The sequence below is a fragment of the Salarias fasciatus genome, chromosome 1, assembly GCF_902148845.1.
Source record: "Salarias fasciatus chromosome 1, fSalaFa1.1, whole genome shotgun sequence".
Lineage (NCBI taxonomy): Eukaryota > Metazoa > Chordata > Actinopteri > Blenniiformes > Blenniidae > Salarias > Salarias fasciatus.
In genome coordinates, this window is record NC_043745.1 from 23,109,276 (window position 1) to 23,126,104 (window position 16,829).

Here is a 16,829-nt window from a genome sequence, read left to right on the forward strand (position 1 = left end):
GGGGGGGCCGCTAGCAGCAGCAGTTTACTCAGCTTTGGCATAAATACAGCAAGTCTGTCCCAGAGTTCCTTTGTCACTTGACTCGGGTCTAATTCAGGAACGTGAGAAGTCCTTTCTCTCCACGGTGTGTGTGTGTGTGTGTGTGTGTGTGTGTGTGTGTGTGTGTGTGCGTGCGTGCGTGCGTGCGTGCGTGCGTGCGTGCGTGCGTGCGTGCGTGCGTGCGTGCATGAGCAAGATGACGGTTATGCTTCTTACGCGTTGACCTTTGCACCTGTTGCCCTGCAGTGGATGTCTGTTATGCTAGAGGTGAATACTTAGTTCAGCTTGTGTCCGATGCTACTTTTGTCTTTTTCTTTCTTCTATGTTCTCCGTGGGTTGTCCAGCGGATTCACTGCTTTCGATGTTGGTAATTTAGAATCATTTTTTGATTAATAAATTGCTGGTTTTCCCTGCGTGAGATCAGACCACATCTGTGTTGTGGTTCCAATAAGCAGGCCAGTCATAAAGTTGGAAAAAAACAAAAAAATAAAAATGTTTTTACTCAGTTTGCCATATCTTCTGGCAATCTGCTTGTGCACGCTTACTCATTAATTTTACTATGAAATAAAAACAGATGTTAACAGATGGCCAAATAAAACAGTTATGAACCCTTTTATAAGACAAGATTTCTTGACATTCTCACTTTGCTGGGTCAAATGCGCTCTGTGGGTTAATATGGAGTAAAATTGGGAAATTTTGAGTGCAGCCAATGAAGTTTTGGCCTAGCAAATGTATTTGTCTAGTTTGTTGTTCAGTTATCTTGCCATGTGCATTTCAGTGAAATATAGGGCTTTTTTTTTAAATTAGAATTTGCATTTCGAAATTCAACAATGTTTACTTTGTCAAATACAATAAAAAAAGTTGTTCAAGAAACAAAAAATTTGAAGTCCAACACAAAGTGACTGTATCGCATTGAAATGTTACATTTTATTATGTCTGTGACTCACATGTGATGAGCTGTGACAGTGTATCTCACTTCAAAGTAGATTTATATACTTGTTATCTTAATTGATGCACTCAGACTTTCAGATTGTGCAGTGTGGACGTTCACCAAGTGTTTATAAATGAAACTGTATAAAGAAATACACCAAAGAAGATCTGCTGTGGCTGCTCTCCTACCTGTGACTTTCAGGATATTCAGTTGGAAAATAACCACAGACAAGGGAGAACGTTACAATAAGAAACAGCAGAGAGTGAGGATGAGCAGTTGAATTAAGATATTGTCCATTTGGTTATCGTGGTCATCCGTCTGAAGTCTGTCACTCCACATGAGGTTGTAATCTCAGCACATGTGTCACACACAGCCAAAGTTGCTTTCCCCCTTTGAGTTGAAGCTTTGTTAAATGAAGCAAGAAGAGCAGTAGTAACGGCTTTGTCTTCAGAGTAGAGGGAATAGACACCATGTCTAAAGGGGATAGTTAGTTGAATGTCGTCTTGTAGCTGATTGATATACTTCGAGTGAACCAGTCCATAAAAACCCTGGAACATATGCTAATCGTCTACCTCGTTGGTCCAACAATGCCTCCAGCAATCACAATTCTTGGTTGTGTGCCGTCTCTGCAAAGAGGGTAATAAAAGATGCAACAAATTCATTTAATTTAAAACAGCAGTGGATTTCAGGGCACAACATTCATACATCCACAAATGAACTGCGCTGGCAGAGTAAACACACCACTCTGTTCCACTGAAATCAAACTTGTGGTCTGAAACTAGTCTCTCTTCATCCTGCTTCAGAAGTGCAGCCTTGTCTGTTTTTGTTCATAGTGTTTTGTTTTGTCAAACTAAACTGCGAATGATACAATTTCTCAAGCTAAATGTTTGTCAAGTCTGCCTAATAGGATACTTTCTTTGCTTACACCATTGCGTGGTTAAATATCAGGATGATAACGCACTGGAGCTTTCTCTCCGTATTTGCAAACGATGTTTAAAGTTGAGGCAGTCATTAGGTCATTTTTGGGATGTAGCATGGAAGCCAGACAGCAGTCATATGCAGAATGTCCTCAGATACCTGAAAACTGTGAAGTTGGCATCCATGAGTTTCTCTGTAGATCTACAGGCAAGATGACAGCTTGTAGAAAACACTTGTTTGATATCATTAAAGTCATACTGCATCTTGCCTCTCTGCATATCCATCCACCCACCGTTGGTCTCGCTCTCTCGCTCTCTCGCTCTCTCGCTCTCTCTCTCTCTCTCTCTCTCTCTCTCTCTCTCTCATATCACAGGATGCTGCATCTCCTGTGATCTTCAGAGTTATGTGCTTCCAAATGTGTTTATCTCTTTTTTGACAACAATGAATGGCATAGTTGGAATAGTTTACCACAGGATCACAGTTATCCAGACTTGTCCTTGGATCCTGTCTGGCCTGCGCGTGTGCGCACACACACACACACACACACACACACACACACACACACACACACACACACACACACACACACACACACACACACACACACACACACTACAATGAAGGTTTAGCAGATTTCCTGTGGGCTATTGTATGTGCTGGGAGATGGTGGCATCCTGATCCAAACTTGGACGAACTTCCCCTCTTCCCTCTTCCCTCTCTCCCCACTTCCTCTCTTCTTCTCCATTTTCCTGCTCTCCATCACATATTCGGCCCACTCACGTTTCTTTGTGTCTTTCCCTCTTGTTCTTCCCTCTCGGGACACTACAATGCTGGTGCATTTGTCTTTGGCCGTCCGCAGTTCGTCTACCCATCAATCCCTCTCCCTTCCGTCCGTAAGTCATTCCTCTCGTCCATCGTGTGTCCGGCGATCCTCTGTGTTCCCCTTGTGGAGCAGTCTAAACACAGTTTTTAGAGCCACAGATGGTTGGGCTTGAAGAGAAGCAAGAGAAAGTCCAGACATAAACATTTGACTCTCTGGCCAAACGCCCACCTGCCTCCTGAATGGTGATCCCCGTCCGCGCCACCTTCAATTACTAAAGCTGAACTTTGAATTAATAATCCACGGCTTCATCTGGATGCTTAATAAAACTGTGTGGATGAGGGGTATCGGTGGCAGCATTAGTCTCATATATAATATCTGTTTTTATATTAAAGGGTGTGTCTAATATGCACTCACCATTTCATGTCAGTACAGTTCGAAGCGCTTCATGGATGGAGGAGTCAATAATGAGACAATGAAGTGAGAGCATAAAAACAAGCGCTTCGAGTGAATAAAAAAATCCAACAAATTGTCAAAATTCAATAAAATAACCCATAATTCAAAATAAATAATATTGATTCAAAAAAATAAATAAAAATTAAAATGTAATTTTTGGTTTTGGATTTTTTTTATTTCTTATTTGTATTTTCCAGACTCCACAGATGTTTCCAGTCATGGTTGCAGTGACTCATGTTGTTACTCTCTGTCCTAAAACCTGTGTGAGATTGAAATGGCTCCATTTCGTCATGCATTGCAAAAGACTGATTTCGCTCTTCTGAAATCCTCGATAAACAGAATGTTTGGGAATAAAAACACAACATTGCTCCAAGAAGACTTTAAAAACGTGACCTGCTTGTGAAGAATCATCCTCGGCGTCAGTTGTACTCGCTTGCAGGCAGAATTCCTCTAGTTTAATGTTAACATTGAACCATCTGAATAGCTAAAAGCTTGCATAGATGTTTTCTTTTGAATACAGTCCACTTCAGACAGCAGGATGTCTGCTAAATATCTTTTCATGTGTACTGTGCTGAACTACAATCACTTGCTGTGTTGTGTCATTCCTGGGTATTTTTCCATGGCTTTCCTTTCGGGTGTTTTCCTCTGCGTAATTAGATTTAGCACCATCACTGATGACTTTCAAGGAAAATGAATTATAAACATGTCGCTTCCCGCCTGTTCTGTGGCAGATCAGTAGATGTCATTGCTGCACTGGAACAGGACATCCCGTCTCTGCGGCGGCATTAGGATTAGGTTGGACTGCAGGACCGGCAGTACGCCGATGCCCCCGTCCATTTATGGCCTGACTGGTTTACCGACACAGAGTCTCAGAGGACATGACGACCCCCGAGCGTTCATTTAGCTCATTTCTTCAAAACCAACAATGAAAATATTGACGTGTTCAAACCCTAAAAAAGTACAGAAAGTCATTGAGTACAGTCAAACAACAATGGTTTACTGCTTCTCCTTTCAGTTCTGCCAGCCTGGAGGTTGGAGGCTGTCCAGGGACAGGAAGACACCCACCTTCTTTACTGTGGTGCTGACTGACATCGACTCAGACCGACACTACTGCTCATGTCTCACTTTCCACGAGGCCGAGGTCAATCTGCAGGTAAGTCCACAACACTTGCGCTCTCACGCTACACCCCCGGTTGAATTTCTGTGAGTCACCACAGTCGTCAAGCACCATTTCTTTGGAGACCGTTTAAATCTGGACTTCTTTAGCAGTGCCAACTAATATAGCGTGTTCTTGGAAGTAACTGCAAAATTGGTCTTTATTGACAATTAATATTCATACATTTGAAAAGGCTCAGGAAGTTGTCAACCATGATGGGAAACACAGATATTTATTACAGTTGTTGAATTTGTGGATATTTTGGTGCAAATTAGAGTTCAAATAATATTATGGTGACATTTTTAAAGCCGTTAATAATCGCACACATTTAAATCATGTTGTTTGTACAGACCGCTATTTTTAGGACATGCCCTGTGTGCTAGTCCCGAGGTCGCTGCAGGCTGGGTGCCCACGGACAGTTTGCTGGCTACGTCTGTTGTGACGTGTGCTCAGAAGAGATGCTGTGCTTTTAAGAGCGGTTCCTTTTTGCCATTTGGTGTGCAGCAGACTCGTCACTGGGGCTCCTCTGTTAGATCGTCACAGTGATAAAGCAGAGTTCTGTTGACTCTGATGATCAGCATAAGGTCAGCCGTCATCCTCGTGCGCCTCTCTCATGACTCTTAGAATTCCTTGGAGATGTCAAAGTTGGGTAATGCGATGATGCATATTTTCTGTTTTCCATTTCAGGCCTATTGATTATCGGGGAGGAGAGGGGGGGTTCATGCTCTTTGGCACTTTGACTTTTCTGAATGCCTGTCGCATGCGTGATGTCTTCCAGAATCTCAGGCGTTACTTGAAAACAAAGGTTCCAGACTAATGAATCAAAAATTGGCCGAGACGTCCTTCAATAAAAGAAAGGATGGACCTGTGCTCCCAAACATCTTTTATTTGATTTACTCTTGCATACAAGCTTGCCTTTGATTGCAGATTCGTGGTCACGGCAGAGCTGTTTAAATTCCCCATAAATTATTGATTACAATGGATTTGTTTGGATGGGATCACTTTTATACTTCTTACACAGATGACCTTGTTAAGTTTTGCCTCTGCCAAAAGCCCACAGAATACCAAACTAATTGTTTCACTCTGTCGGACTTTGTTGGAAACCTTAAATGACTCCTGTCGCTCTGCCTGCTGTGACTTCATAGCTGGAGAGCGGCTATCAATCACATTCCAGTGAGGTCAGAAAAATGTTTTTGACTTGAATTTGAAATGTCCAGGAAATGTTTTTGATTTTAAGCTGTGGACAAGCCACTCTGACTCTGTTTTTTTTAATAAACACTGTAGTAAATATATTGTTTTGTCATTGGTTGAATTTTACAGCTTCTTGTGAAATAATGACATCCTTTTCATAAAGATGCTTCACTAGTGGACAGATTTCATTCATATCATCACACGATGAATAAAATTCGCGAAAACCAGCCATGTTGTCTTGGAATGAGTTTTCACTGGTTGACATACCTCAGCTGTATGTATTCAGTACTCCTGAGTTGACTTTCTTTTGTTATCACTCGGCATTGGGTGACCGCCAGTGATGGGAGTCCAGCTGAACTTGTGGACAGAAAGAAGGAACCGTATTGGTGCAAAGTGTGTCACGCAGCGTGACAGAGATACGGTCAATAGATGTAGAAATGCTTTCTACAGATACAAATAAAATTTGATTGATGTCTTGTCTCATATTATCACTCAGCAACATTTGAATTTCCTGTTTGTAATTTATTCTGTTTATTTCATTAATCAAAATGTTGTTTAAAAAAAAAGTGATACATTGTTGCCAAAACTCCCCAGTCAGGAAAGTCATCATCTAATTTGCTTAGTTGCTCATTTGCATATCTAGGTCAAATTAGATGATGTCATTTAGAACCGATACATTGTTGCAACTCTTCAGTCAGGAAAGTTCTAAATTACATCATCATGCAGAAATAAGCAACTATACTGCTGCAGATTGCTTCACATGACATGACAGAGATGCAGCCATAAAGAGCCCTGATCATTCAAAGGCAGCTCTTAAATGTACAGACTTCTATTGTCATACATCTGTTGTTTCATTTTTCTTTTATAAATATATAAGCCAAGTAGATCCAAATTCTGTGACATATTTAAGCATATTTTTTAAATTAAAGCAATTGTTACTTTGCATAGTAATTAGTCACTTTTAAAATGTTGTAACTGTTTTTTTTAACTCAGTTACTTTTTTGAAGAAGTAACTTTAACTAATTACTTTTCAAAAGTAATCTGCCCCAAACTGGTGACAGCCTTGTGAATGCATGATTAATCCAGGGTCTAAAGAAATAGAGCTCTCCCCTCGAAATGAATGAAAGATGCCTCCGAAGCGAAGAAACAAAAACAGTAAAGGGAACGACCAGACCTGCTTCCTGACAAGATTTTGTCCAGTGATTTGGTCAAGTTGAGATCGGGAGCTTCTGCTGGAGCCAAATAAAACACAACAGAGCACCTGAGAGGGAGAGAAATACAGCATCATCAAGATGGAGTAGTCTATTTCAGTGTAGCAGATCACAAGATGTTCAGTTTGGATCTTATTCAGTTCATCAAGAAACGATTCAGGTCAAGCTGGGCTGAACGTTTAGTGAAGCACATTTTATTTTAATTAACTGTGATTTTCTTTTTCTTGGATTTTTTTTAGTTTGATTTATTTCTTTAATTATTGTATTGATCCTAATAGAAAACAGGGTTTCTCCCGATTGAACTCGGTCACAATAATTGATTTCCGTTTAACAAAAGCACCAGGGCCTCAAAAGCAAGAGGAACATGTCAGTTTCGCATGTGAAACAGTAAAATGTCAGGTGTGGATATGAGAAGCTCGCTACAGGTGGAGGACTTGTTCCAACTCTTCAAAGTCACTTGATGGAGCGTCATCCTGCGTAGAAAAAATGATCATCACTGGCCTTGGTACAAAAGAGGAAGCCTATGATTAAGATTATGTATTGCTGGAATGACAGAGACCAACACCTTCAGTATCTACTGAATGTGTGTCTCCATCAGCAGTTGTTGAACATTCACACAACGGGATTGTTTGTATCAGTTTGCAGCAACTCATCTTTAAAAAGTAGGCATAATGGTATTACCCTGTCATTTACAGGATTTACACTGTAGAACACTTTCACATGTTAGTAACCCATAAATGAAACAGAAAGTTTGTACACCTCAGGATTTGAACCTTGCTCCGTTGACCTTGGTTTTTCATGTGACTGTCAACTTTTTTAAAGGATGTGTATCAAATTATCTAATGTCAGACTGTTGAAAAAGTTTCATTCACAGTCTGCTGATGGGTTTTTAAGATAATATCTGTGCTCGTTTATAAAAGGAGAAGTTGTTACAAAACGGTTGATCATTGTTGAAGGTGTCTGCAGAGTTTATGTAGAAATTATTAGCATTTTTGTCTTTTTATATTTAGCAGTTTGAATTATTCTCGTGTCTAAAATAAGCCACACATGTTTGTGCATGCTAAAAAAGACGCCTGACCTGGAAACGTGGATACTTTGCGAAGATTACATACTGTAACGTGAAGACTGAACCAATAAACTTTTGGATCTGACAGGCTCCTCATCACTGCCTCACCCTCTTTTAGCTGGGCTCACATGAATCATGAGATCAGGCTATATTTGGCTTCGGCCAGATATCGCGTTACAACAAACAAACGCGCATTCCTGTTTCACCTTTTTAGAAGTGAAGATCTTGAAACGTGAGGGTGTTTTAATAAACTGACACTCTTATCTGCCCAGATAGAATCCAGGGAGCGGCCAGACGGGCGGCACAGGAATGTGTTTTGTTCAACAATTGAACGAAATCCTAAAAATAATTGAGAAATGTGACCCTGATCTGAATGGGGTTTTTTTGATCCAGCACTGCTGGTTTCTGGGATATTTAAGCGCTTGTGGCATGTTTTCACTGTCTGGAGAAATATACCAGATAGTGAAAAGGGATTTAGTTTGGAATGAGCACAGATAGTTTGGTGCATCAGCGGTGTAATGAAGTTTATAGACAGTAAGAACCAGCCTGAGCCTCTACATTATACGTCTCATTAAACATAGTGCGTTACACTTATTGCTGTTTATCAGCGTTGTTGATATCATCAATGACATCCTTGACATTTTGTTTTGTTGTACTTTGTTAGAATTTGAATCTAGATGGGCAATCCCATTACTTCAAACTATTTCTGGCTCCTTCCTAAGCAAATTTTCTTTGTGTAATTTTAGAAAACGTGCGCAGTTCATTAAATGACTTCAGCAGAACAAGACACTGTTGAACCATGAGAGATTGGAAAATTAGTTGTCCAAACATTCTTAAGCATGTCTTTGCCTTTGTTTCCCCTTGGGGGACAAAGTTGAATTTCAAAATTCTTTGGGAGCTTTAATCTCTGAGTGTCTGATGCAAGTGTTTCAATCTCACATGACCAAACAAATGTTCCACTTTCTTCTTTCAAATATTGTGTGACACATCTCTCGATAGAAAAAGACAGAAGGGTGGTTTAGCGTTTCCAAACAAAAACTCGTCTATTTTTCATATCACGACGCACGTTTTTTTTTATTTGTTTTCTGGGGTTTACAGTCGGTTTTCTTTGTGGAGCACACATCATGGTGTGAAGCGCTCAGCCTAAAATAGCTTGTTTTTCACAATGTTTCAGGGATCAAAGAATATCGAGGCTGACGGAGATGAAGACGAGGAGGAAGAGGAGGACGGCCTGATCCAGCCAGCTCAAGTGTTTGCACCTAAAAGTCTAATTCTCGTGTCCAGGCTGGATCATCCTGAAATATTCCGGGTAATAAGATATGATAGCATATGACTAAATAAAAAAAATATTTTTCTGTCTGTTAAGAAGGAATTCTCTGAATGTTTTTCTATTCATTCTTTCATCTCGCTCTCCTGAGCTAATCTGCTTTGTACCGTCTGCAAAAGAGGCCAAGTTTGCTTAGGTGTCAGCATGAATTTAGTAAAGTAAGTCAGACGGAGAAGCATAAGTCTCTCTTATCTTTTCATTAAAGTCAAAGTTTATACATACTCAGTTATTCTCTACTGCAATAAACAGTGCAGGAAAACATGAACATATTAATTTTTGACTGCTGTAGATGCATTCGATGTTTTTACCTTGAAGAAAACTTGGTAATACAGGAATTCATTAGTTATTGAAAATTTTCTTGCAGCCCAAAACTTTGTGAAGTAGGACTGCATGTGGGCCTCAGTGCACCTCTGCTGTATGGAGTACTTTATTTCTGTGTTTCCATCTCGGTTTCATTTATCGTGTTGTCCTCACAGGGGTGCTTGGGTCTGATCTACACCGTGTACATCGACAGCCTGAATTTCCCTTTAGAGGGCCTGGTGGCCAATCTCTTCACGTTCCTGGTTCCTGTAGCTGGAGGTTCTCAGGTGATTCTGCATGCCGTGTTCCCACCTCAACATTATGCGTCATTATTAACATTATTAACATTATTATTATATATATTAACATTAACATTATTATTTTTATTTTTTTTTTTTTTTTTTTTTTGTGTGTCTGTGCTCCAAACAAATTTACCATGAGGTATAAATAAAGAAACCTTGAACCTTGAACCTTATGCGAAGAGATGGATATAGAATATATGTATTGTCATTGTAACAAGTTTGGAAAAAAATTAACAGTACATCTGTGCGACATGCATTTAGAATAAAATAAAAGCACTATAAAATGTAATAAAACACTGTCAAAACCACTAATCACTGGCTGTGGGTGACAGTTTCATTATTGCACAAAAGATATATTTCAAAATATGAATTGATAAACTAAAAATCATGAAAAAAAAAAAAAGATAACTCGACAAAAGAAAGCTCCTTCTCAATGTGTCCTTCTGACACATGATTCAATGGTCCAGGTAAACCATGATGAAAGGAAAGTTTTGTGTTTCTTCCCGAGCAGTATTTCCTGACTTGAGCTATTCAAACTTTTATGTTGTGAAATCACGTCCCTGTTGGAAAAACACAGGACTCATAGAACCAGAGAGTTTTTCTCAGCTTGATTTTCTCAACTGTGGTGAAGTGGATGTACTCACCCTAATGGCTATCCTGTTGAGCCAACTCAACCTTACTTTTTACTGATGTTTCTTCAGCAGAATATCTATCTTATGTAGTATATCTGCACTGTATGTATATTTTTAACAAATAAAGGAACTTTTAATTGTCTCAGAGTTTGCTGCAGCTTTGTGCTACATTGGTTGGATTTTGGCGAACATGTAATTTAGTTTTTTTATCAGTCGGTGACAGGCGAACATGCTCATGTGGTTTATTTGGTCCTGCAGCCGTGGAGTCTGTGAAGTAGCATGTGTCTTCTTTATTCGATGCAGCCGCGGTACACGCGGCTATAAATCTAAATAATTGACTGACAGTTCTAGTCCATCATGACCCTGTAGATGCGATGATTGTAGAAATTTTCCATGACACTTTTCTGACCTCTGCTGATTTTGTTTTTTTCCAACAGAAACTGTTCAGCCTGGGAGCGGGAGACCGGCAGCTCATCCAGACGCCTCTGAACGACACTCTGCCCGTCACTTGTAAGAGCGTCGCTCTGCTCTTCCAGCAGCTGGGTGGGTCCGCTGTGCTAACACTAATTACTCTGAATTATGAGTTTGATCATGACTTACTGTATCTGTACTTTTTCAACTGACAGGATTAAATGACTAAATGTCTTGCCATTCAGTATTGCCACAAGTCCTGTTTTATTGTTTCCTGAAATGACAGCCTTATAACTTCCTGCTGCAAGTCGTCACATGTACCCATTGCACAATTTTGTTACTACTAGTTATAATCTAAACCTCTGAACATTTTCCAAAAATATACCTAAAAAAAAGATAAATCTAAAGGAGTTTAAAAATGCTTGTGACATATTTTACATCTATGGGCTTTTTAGTGGATTAGTGCCCCTTGGTTAATCATGTATTGGTAAATACAGAACAGTTGAACTTATGCAGTCAGGAGACTTTCACAACCAGCTATTATAAGCTCAGAATAATTCTACATGAAATGTGTCTGAGACAAGGTTATGTTGTTTTCTGCCGTGTCCCATTAGAGTCCCTGTAACTTGGTCTGGGTTAAAACAAGCACATGACGAAGATTTGATGCAGTTTGCTGGTTTCACATGGTGGCATTCACACAAAACTCTATAGTTTCATACTTGAGCAATTTTGTAGGCAGTGGATCGAACACAGAATCCTCGATCCACCGTGACTCATTTGCGGAGTTTCAGAGTGCCCCTGTCACCGAAAACATTTGGGGAAGAAGTCATGAACCGCACATTATGTTTGTGAATATGAAGGTCATTCCTGAAAAGCCAACTTGACTTTACTGTCTGCAGTTTGCATCTGTGAGCTGAGCGAGAAATGTAATGTAATTCACCTGAAATTTGATTTGCAATGGAAAGTTGGCTCTCATTTAGCCTCATTTGATTAGAAGAATGCGCTCCAGATCAGAATGAACTCAATTTCCTGAGTGTATTAACACCATCCTCCCTCTGTTTGGACAGAGTGCAGAACATACACATGGGGGGTGCTTACGTGATGCATGTGATGGGGGTCATGTGGAAGTCAAGCATTTGTGGCCAATCTGGATACACAAAACAAAACAAAGTCAACATACAGTCCAACGGGCGGCCTGTCAGTCCTAATGAAGCTGATTCCAGGAATCAGCACAGAACATTATGGAATGTTGTTTTGTTCATTAGGCTTTGAAGCAGCTTCAATACATGTGTTGGCAATGTGTTCGCTATGTTTGTGCTTTTTAAATCTGGCTTTTATCTTGTCTGTCCAGCTTCTGTACCGTTCCATCGCGGGGTGCTGGAACCAATCCAAGATTACTATGAGCAAGGGTGCTCCCCAGACAGGTCTCCAGTCCGTCACAGAGAAAACCCACCGAGACAGACGACCACACTCACATTCACATATAGGGGCAATTTTGTTTTACATACATGTCTCCCCACGCACACTTGGGCAGAGGAGAACATGCAAACTCCACACAGGATTATGTTGAGTACAAATGAGCCAAAATACTTTTTTTATTTCACTTTTATTACATTGTGTCTTTTAGAATACAACATATGAGTGAAAGAGGTTGTGCTGAGCTCTTAATTCGAGGTGTGCGCTTCTCCAGTGTGCCGGACTACACCTCATCATTGGGCGCAAAGATGCATATTTGCCATTTTAACAGTGTGGATCTTCAACAGGTGGCACAGCAACTGCAGTAGTCTGACATTATGGAGCAATACAGATGCATGTATTCATCCATGAATAAGAAATAAAGCTCTTGCAGCATTCATAGCCAAAGTGACTGATGCTAAATCATAGATCAATCATTACTGCACCCTCAAGAATTGATTGTTGTAAATGCTGACTGTTACAAGTCAGCTGATGAGTTGCTTCTAAGTTTTGTGTCACTTATTAGCTCATCGTCATGTCTTTATAAGGAACGGTTAGTCGCCGCGCAGACAGACAGGTCGGCACATCGCTCCATGGTCACGGGGCGGCGAGTCACCAGAGAGGAATGTGCGTTAAGCATGTCACACTGCACAGGAAGTCCACCCCCCAGGGGCAAGATAAAACCAGACATCAACAGCGCTGCTGTTGTTGTTTGTTGCCTTTGTCTGCTCTGTCGTCCGGGACTGCTGCCTTTTATTTCGGACCCGGAAATGCGTCGCTGTTTCCACGAGATAAGTGCACACCTGAAGCCAAGGTGTGATCATTCAACCCAAACCTGAGAGGTTTTGATGCTAGGTGTTACTGTGTTTGTTTTTATCCAGAAAGGCACTACTGGACCTGGACCAGTCAAATATTCATTGTCAAAAGTCAGATTTTGTTGAAGCCTGGGTTTCCTGTTTATCAGTCCAACGCTCCACTCCGCCTGCCAAACGTCCAGACTCAGCGCCCCCAGCGGCGCGAACTCGTCTGCCAGTGTTCCTCTCTCCTTATCACTCCAATGTGTGATGAATCGGGCCGTCTGTGGCTTGATAGGAAACAATAACAGGAACTGTAAACTTAGAATTCTTCCTGATTGTCACATCGGTATTTGAAATATTATTTATACTGAGTGTGTGTAGTTTCCTTTGTTTTTGAGGGATGAGTTTTCCCATACGTGGATCTTCAGTGTTTAACTTAAACTGGCCTGTTTGGTTGTGGAATTTTACTGTTTTTATAATCATGAACCAGCAGCTTGCATTGCTTGAAATAGCACAGGACACCTCACAGATTAAACACTATGGGACAGTTGCATAACTTTTATTTTTACAGTTGGCGCAACTGTTGTGCCAATAAAACGAATGCTAATTGATTGATGAGTCTGAAAAATGTCACGTTAGCCATAATGTTATTATAAGACTTTAAATAGTTGTTAAGATGTTCAGTCCATATTCCTATGTGTGTTTTATTGTGTTTATAACACAGAGCAGCTGTTTAGCCATGACACGCACATTTGCAGGTTTATTGTTATGTTTGTTTGATGAAAAGTGATGCTGTTTATATTGTATATTGAAACTTAAACCTGCAGATTTTGTGAGTGCCCTTGCATTTGCACAGGAGAAATCCCTTCATCGGGACACTGAAGTGTTGTTACTTATAGTGCAAACACCGGCAACCGGTGAACTATGCAGAACTGGCAGAAAATAGCTTATTATTGGCTACATGGACTGAAAACATGCACTCAATTTTCACAGTTACAACCAGGTTAAATCAACTTTGTGCGTTGTGCAGCAAATTAGGTCTTCCCTCAGCACTTGCCAACTGAGGAAGACCATCATTTTCATCTGTTTGATCCGTAACATCACAGCCTTCTGTATTAATGTTTCTTTGTTGGCTCGTAATGCAAAAACAATTGCTCGGCATAGTATAAATACATACTTGGATTCATCACGGGGCTTTTATGAGCATAGCGTTCACAAACGGATGTTCTTTGTCGTAATCTCTGCTTGAATTTTCAAGTCCCGCGTAAACAGCTGCGGAGGTTTGATGAACGACCTGGAATGATGCATCTGTCAAATTCCAACAAATACATCATCAATTCCTCTCTGTTGTTTTCCTCCTTTCAGGAATCCAAAACGTCCTGAGCCTGTTCTGTGCAGTTCTGACAGAGCATAAGGTTTTGTTCCACTCGACGAGCTACCAGCGGCTCGGAGAGGCATGCCGAGCATTAGAAGCCCTCATGTTTCCCCTGAAGTACAGGTGAGTGTGTGTTTGACCCCACAGGTGGCGCATCCAGTCATTAACTCCCAACAGACTGAAGTAAAGGCTCTCTTGACTCAGTCGTCTCAATCAGGCAGACATGTCAGAGACTCTGATTTAACAGAGATCTCCAAGAAAGTGTGTTCAGGGATTCATCAAAAGAAACCAAAGTGTTCATTTTAAACTGCAGCTGAAGGTCACCCTGGAGAATGCAAAGCCTGGCGGCTCTATTTTTGTGTATGTTGCAACTGTAAAAACTTTCAGTTTCTGGAAATGCTTTTCACGTGTGGGGTAATTTAGCTTCTTCCCTTTTTGTACCATTTGAATACATCTCTTTTTTTAAGCAAGCCTCTCAGGAAACTGTAGAGAAAGCTTCTTCTTCTTCTTCTTTTTTTTTTTTTTTTCTTGGCAGTGCTTCTGTGTTACAAATAATTGTAAACCACAGCGTGACAGCATTTATTTTGAAATCCACTTCTTCAAAGTAATGGAAAACTATTGAGCAACTGAAAACAAAAGAAGTTAAAACATCGTGAGACACTTGAAGCATGTTCACAACTGGAGTTTGCTTGGGTAGCGTTGTCCGCACATGTTCTCAAGCATCTCACAGATATTGGATGAGGTCGACTTGACTCCTTGATATGGTCTAGAAGTGGTTCGTCCCTTTCCAAATGACTTTATTAAATCTTGGTTTTACACCAGTTTAGCTGCGGTTGGGTTGTTTAGACGTGTTTGATCATATGCAAAATGCTCAGGAACAACACACAATGCACAGCTGGCTAACCGAAATATCCTCTCTTAAAGAGAATCCCATGGATTCTAGTTTTGTCTGCATTTTAAAAAGTTCATAAATATCCCAGCTGGCATTCAAAATTCAAATCTGACCTTTGCGGCACAAGGTTACACGTAAGCGATGAGTGCTGAGGGCAAAACAGTTGTGATGATGGGGAGAACCTGTATTTGTTTGTGTGTGGGAGATGTAATAACCTCTTAAAACAACATTTAAGAAAGAGCTTTACTCAGAGAGATGAATTCTGATGGAGATGCTCCTTGTTGCACCAGACAATGCCTTGTTGCATAAACAAGATAAAGTACGTCACCAGCAGCTAATTGTTGTATAGGAGCTCGAGAAATACCTTCCAGCTGCCTTTAGTAGATGGTTTTGGTGTCGGATCCTCACTTTCACGTGTTTGCAGCGAATTTTCTCATTTACCCACGTTTTACCTCTCTTAGTGCGTTTTCTAAAAAGCTCTTTTTAACAGAAAATGCAATAAATTGAGCATCACTAATTAATAAGCCCTGTGAATATTTCCTATCTGGAAATTTGACTGTGACAGAAGCACAGATATGATCTCAAGTAACTCTGGGTTACATGTGGAAATCTATTAAGTCACCAAGAATTGAAATATTTGAGCACATGACACTTTTTCTGGTATTGTTTAGGTGGTTGTAACTGAAAATTCCCCAATTGTGTCACGATCTCACAGCCAGTCTATGAGAGTCATCTAAACTATACTTCTGTCTCAACACTTTAGGATTTGCTAATGTGCAATTCAGTTTCCTAATAGTTTGCTTTAAAAAAAAAAAAATCTCCCAAGGAATGTTATTTTAAGCTCTCAAATTGCCATAGCTGTTCCTCATTAGTGGTGTTAATGAAATTTGTGGATCCTGATTTTTTTTTCATTAATTTATTTTTTTTATTGCCCCCCCATGTTTTCAGCTACCCGTACATCCCCATCCTGCCTTCCCGGCTGCTGGAGGTGTTGAGCTCTCCCACGCCCTTCATCATCGGCGTCCACTCCATGTTTCAGAGTGAAACTCAGGACCTGGTGAGTTGCAGATGCGTCGCAGAGATCCTCCGGCTTGCATGCAGAAGCTGAGGATCATAAGCTTGCTGAATGTGTGCAGATGCCTGTGGGTCATTAACAACAACTGAGATCTCTTAGAGTTTATTTCATTACCGCTGAAGCTCTCGTGACATTGTTTGACTTATTTCTTCCTGCACTTTCTGAGCAGCTCCCTGTTTCCAGGAAGCTCCTATCGGTGCTGTAGAGAACATGTCGCACCTCGCAGCTGCAGTGAAGCCGCCTGACCTGTCGGTGCTTTATTTGCTCTCTTCAGTTGGATGTGATCATTGCCGACCTCGATGGAGGAACAATAAAGATTCCTGAGTGCATCCACCTGTCCTTGCTCCCTGAACCTCTGCTAAGCCAAACACAGACAACCTTGTCTCTGGTGAGCGCGCACACAAACACAACATGCATCAAGTTTAAGCGCAAAACACACGAGAACAGTCCCTGAATAGATTAGGGACAGTTTACT

The 16,829-nt window shown here is 40.7% G+C and overlaps 1 protein-coding gene across 2 annotated transcripts in view; it reads left to right on the forward strand.

Annotated features, from left to right (window-relative positions):
• The window catches only part of sbf2 (SET binding factor 2), a 96,641-nt gene that overhangs the window by 31,400 nt on the left and 48,412 nt on the right, over positions 1-16,829 (forward strand). For both annotated transcript variants that reach the window (XM_030102558.1, XM_030102634.1), the window contains exons 3-9: positions 4,180-4,317; positions 8,963-9,097; positions 9,592-9,702; positions 10,787-10,892; positions 14,378-14,510; positions 16,228-16,336; positions 16,629-16,742. In XM_030102558.1, coding sequence (XP_029958418.1) covers positions 4,180-4,317; positions 8,963-9,097; positions 9,592-9,702; positions 10,787-10,892; positions 14,378-14,510; positions 16,228-16,336; positions 16,629-16,742 — 846 coding nt within the window. The remainder of the gene's footprint in view (positions 1-4,179; positions 4,318-8,962; positions 9,098-9,591; positions 9,703-10,786; positions 10,893-14,377; positions 14,511-16,227; positions 16,337-16,628; positions 16,743-16,829) is intronic.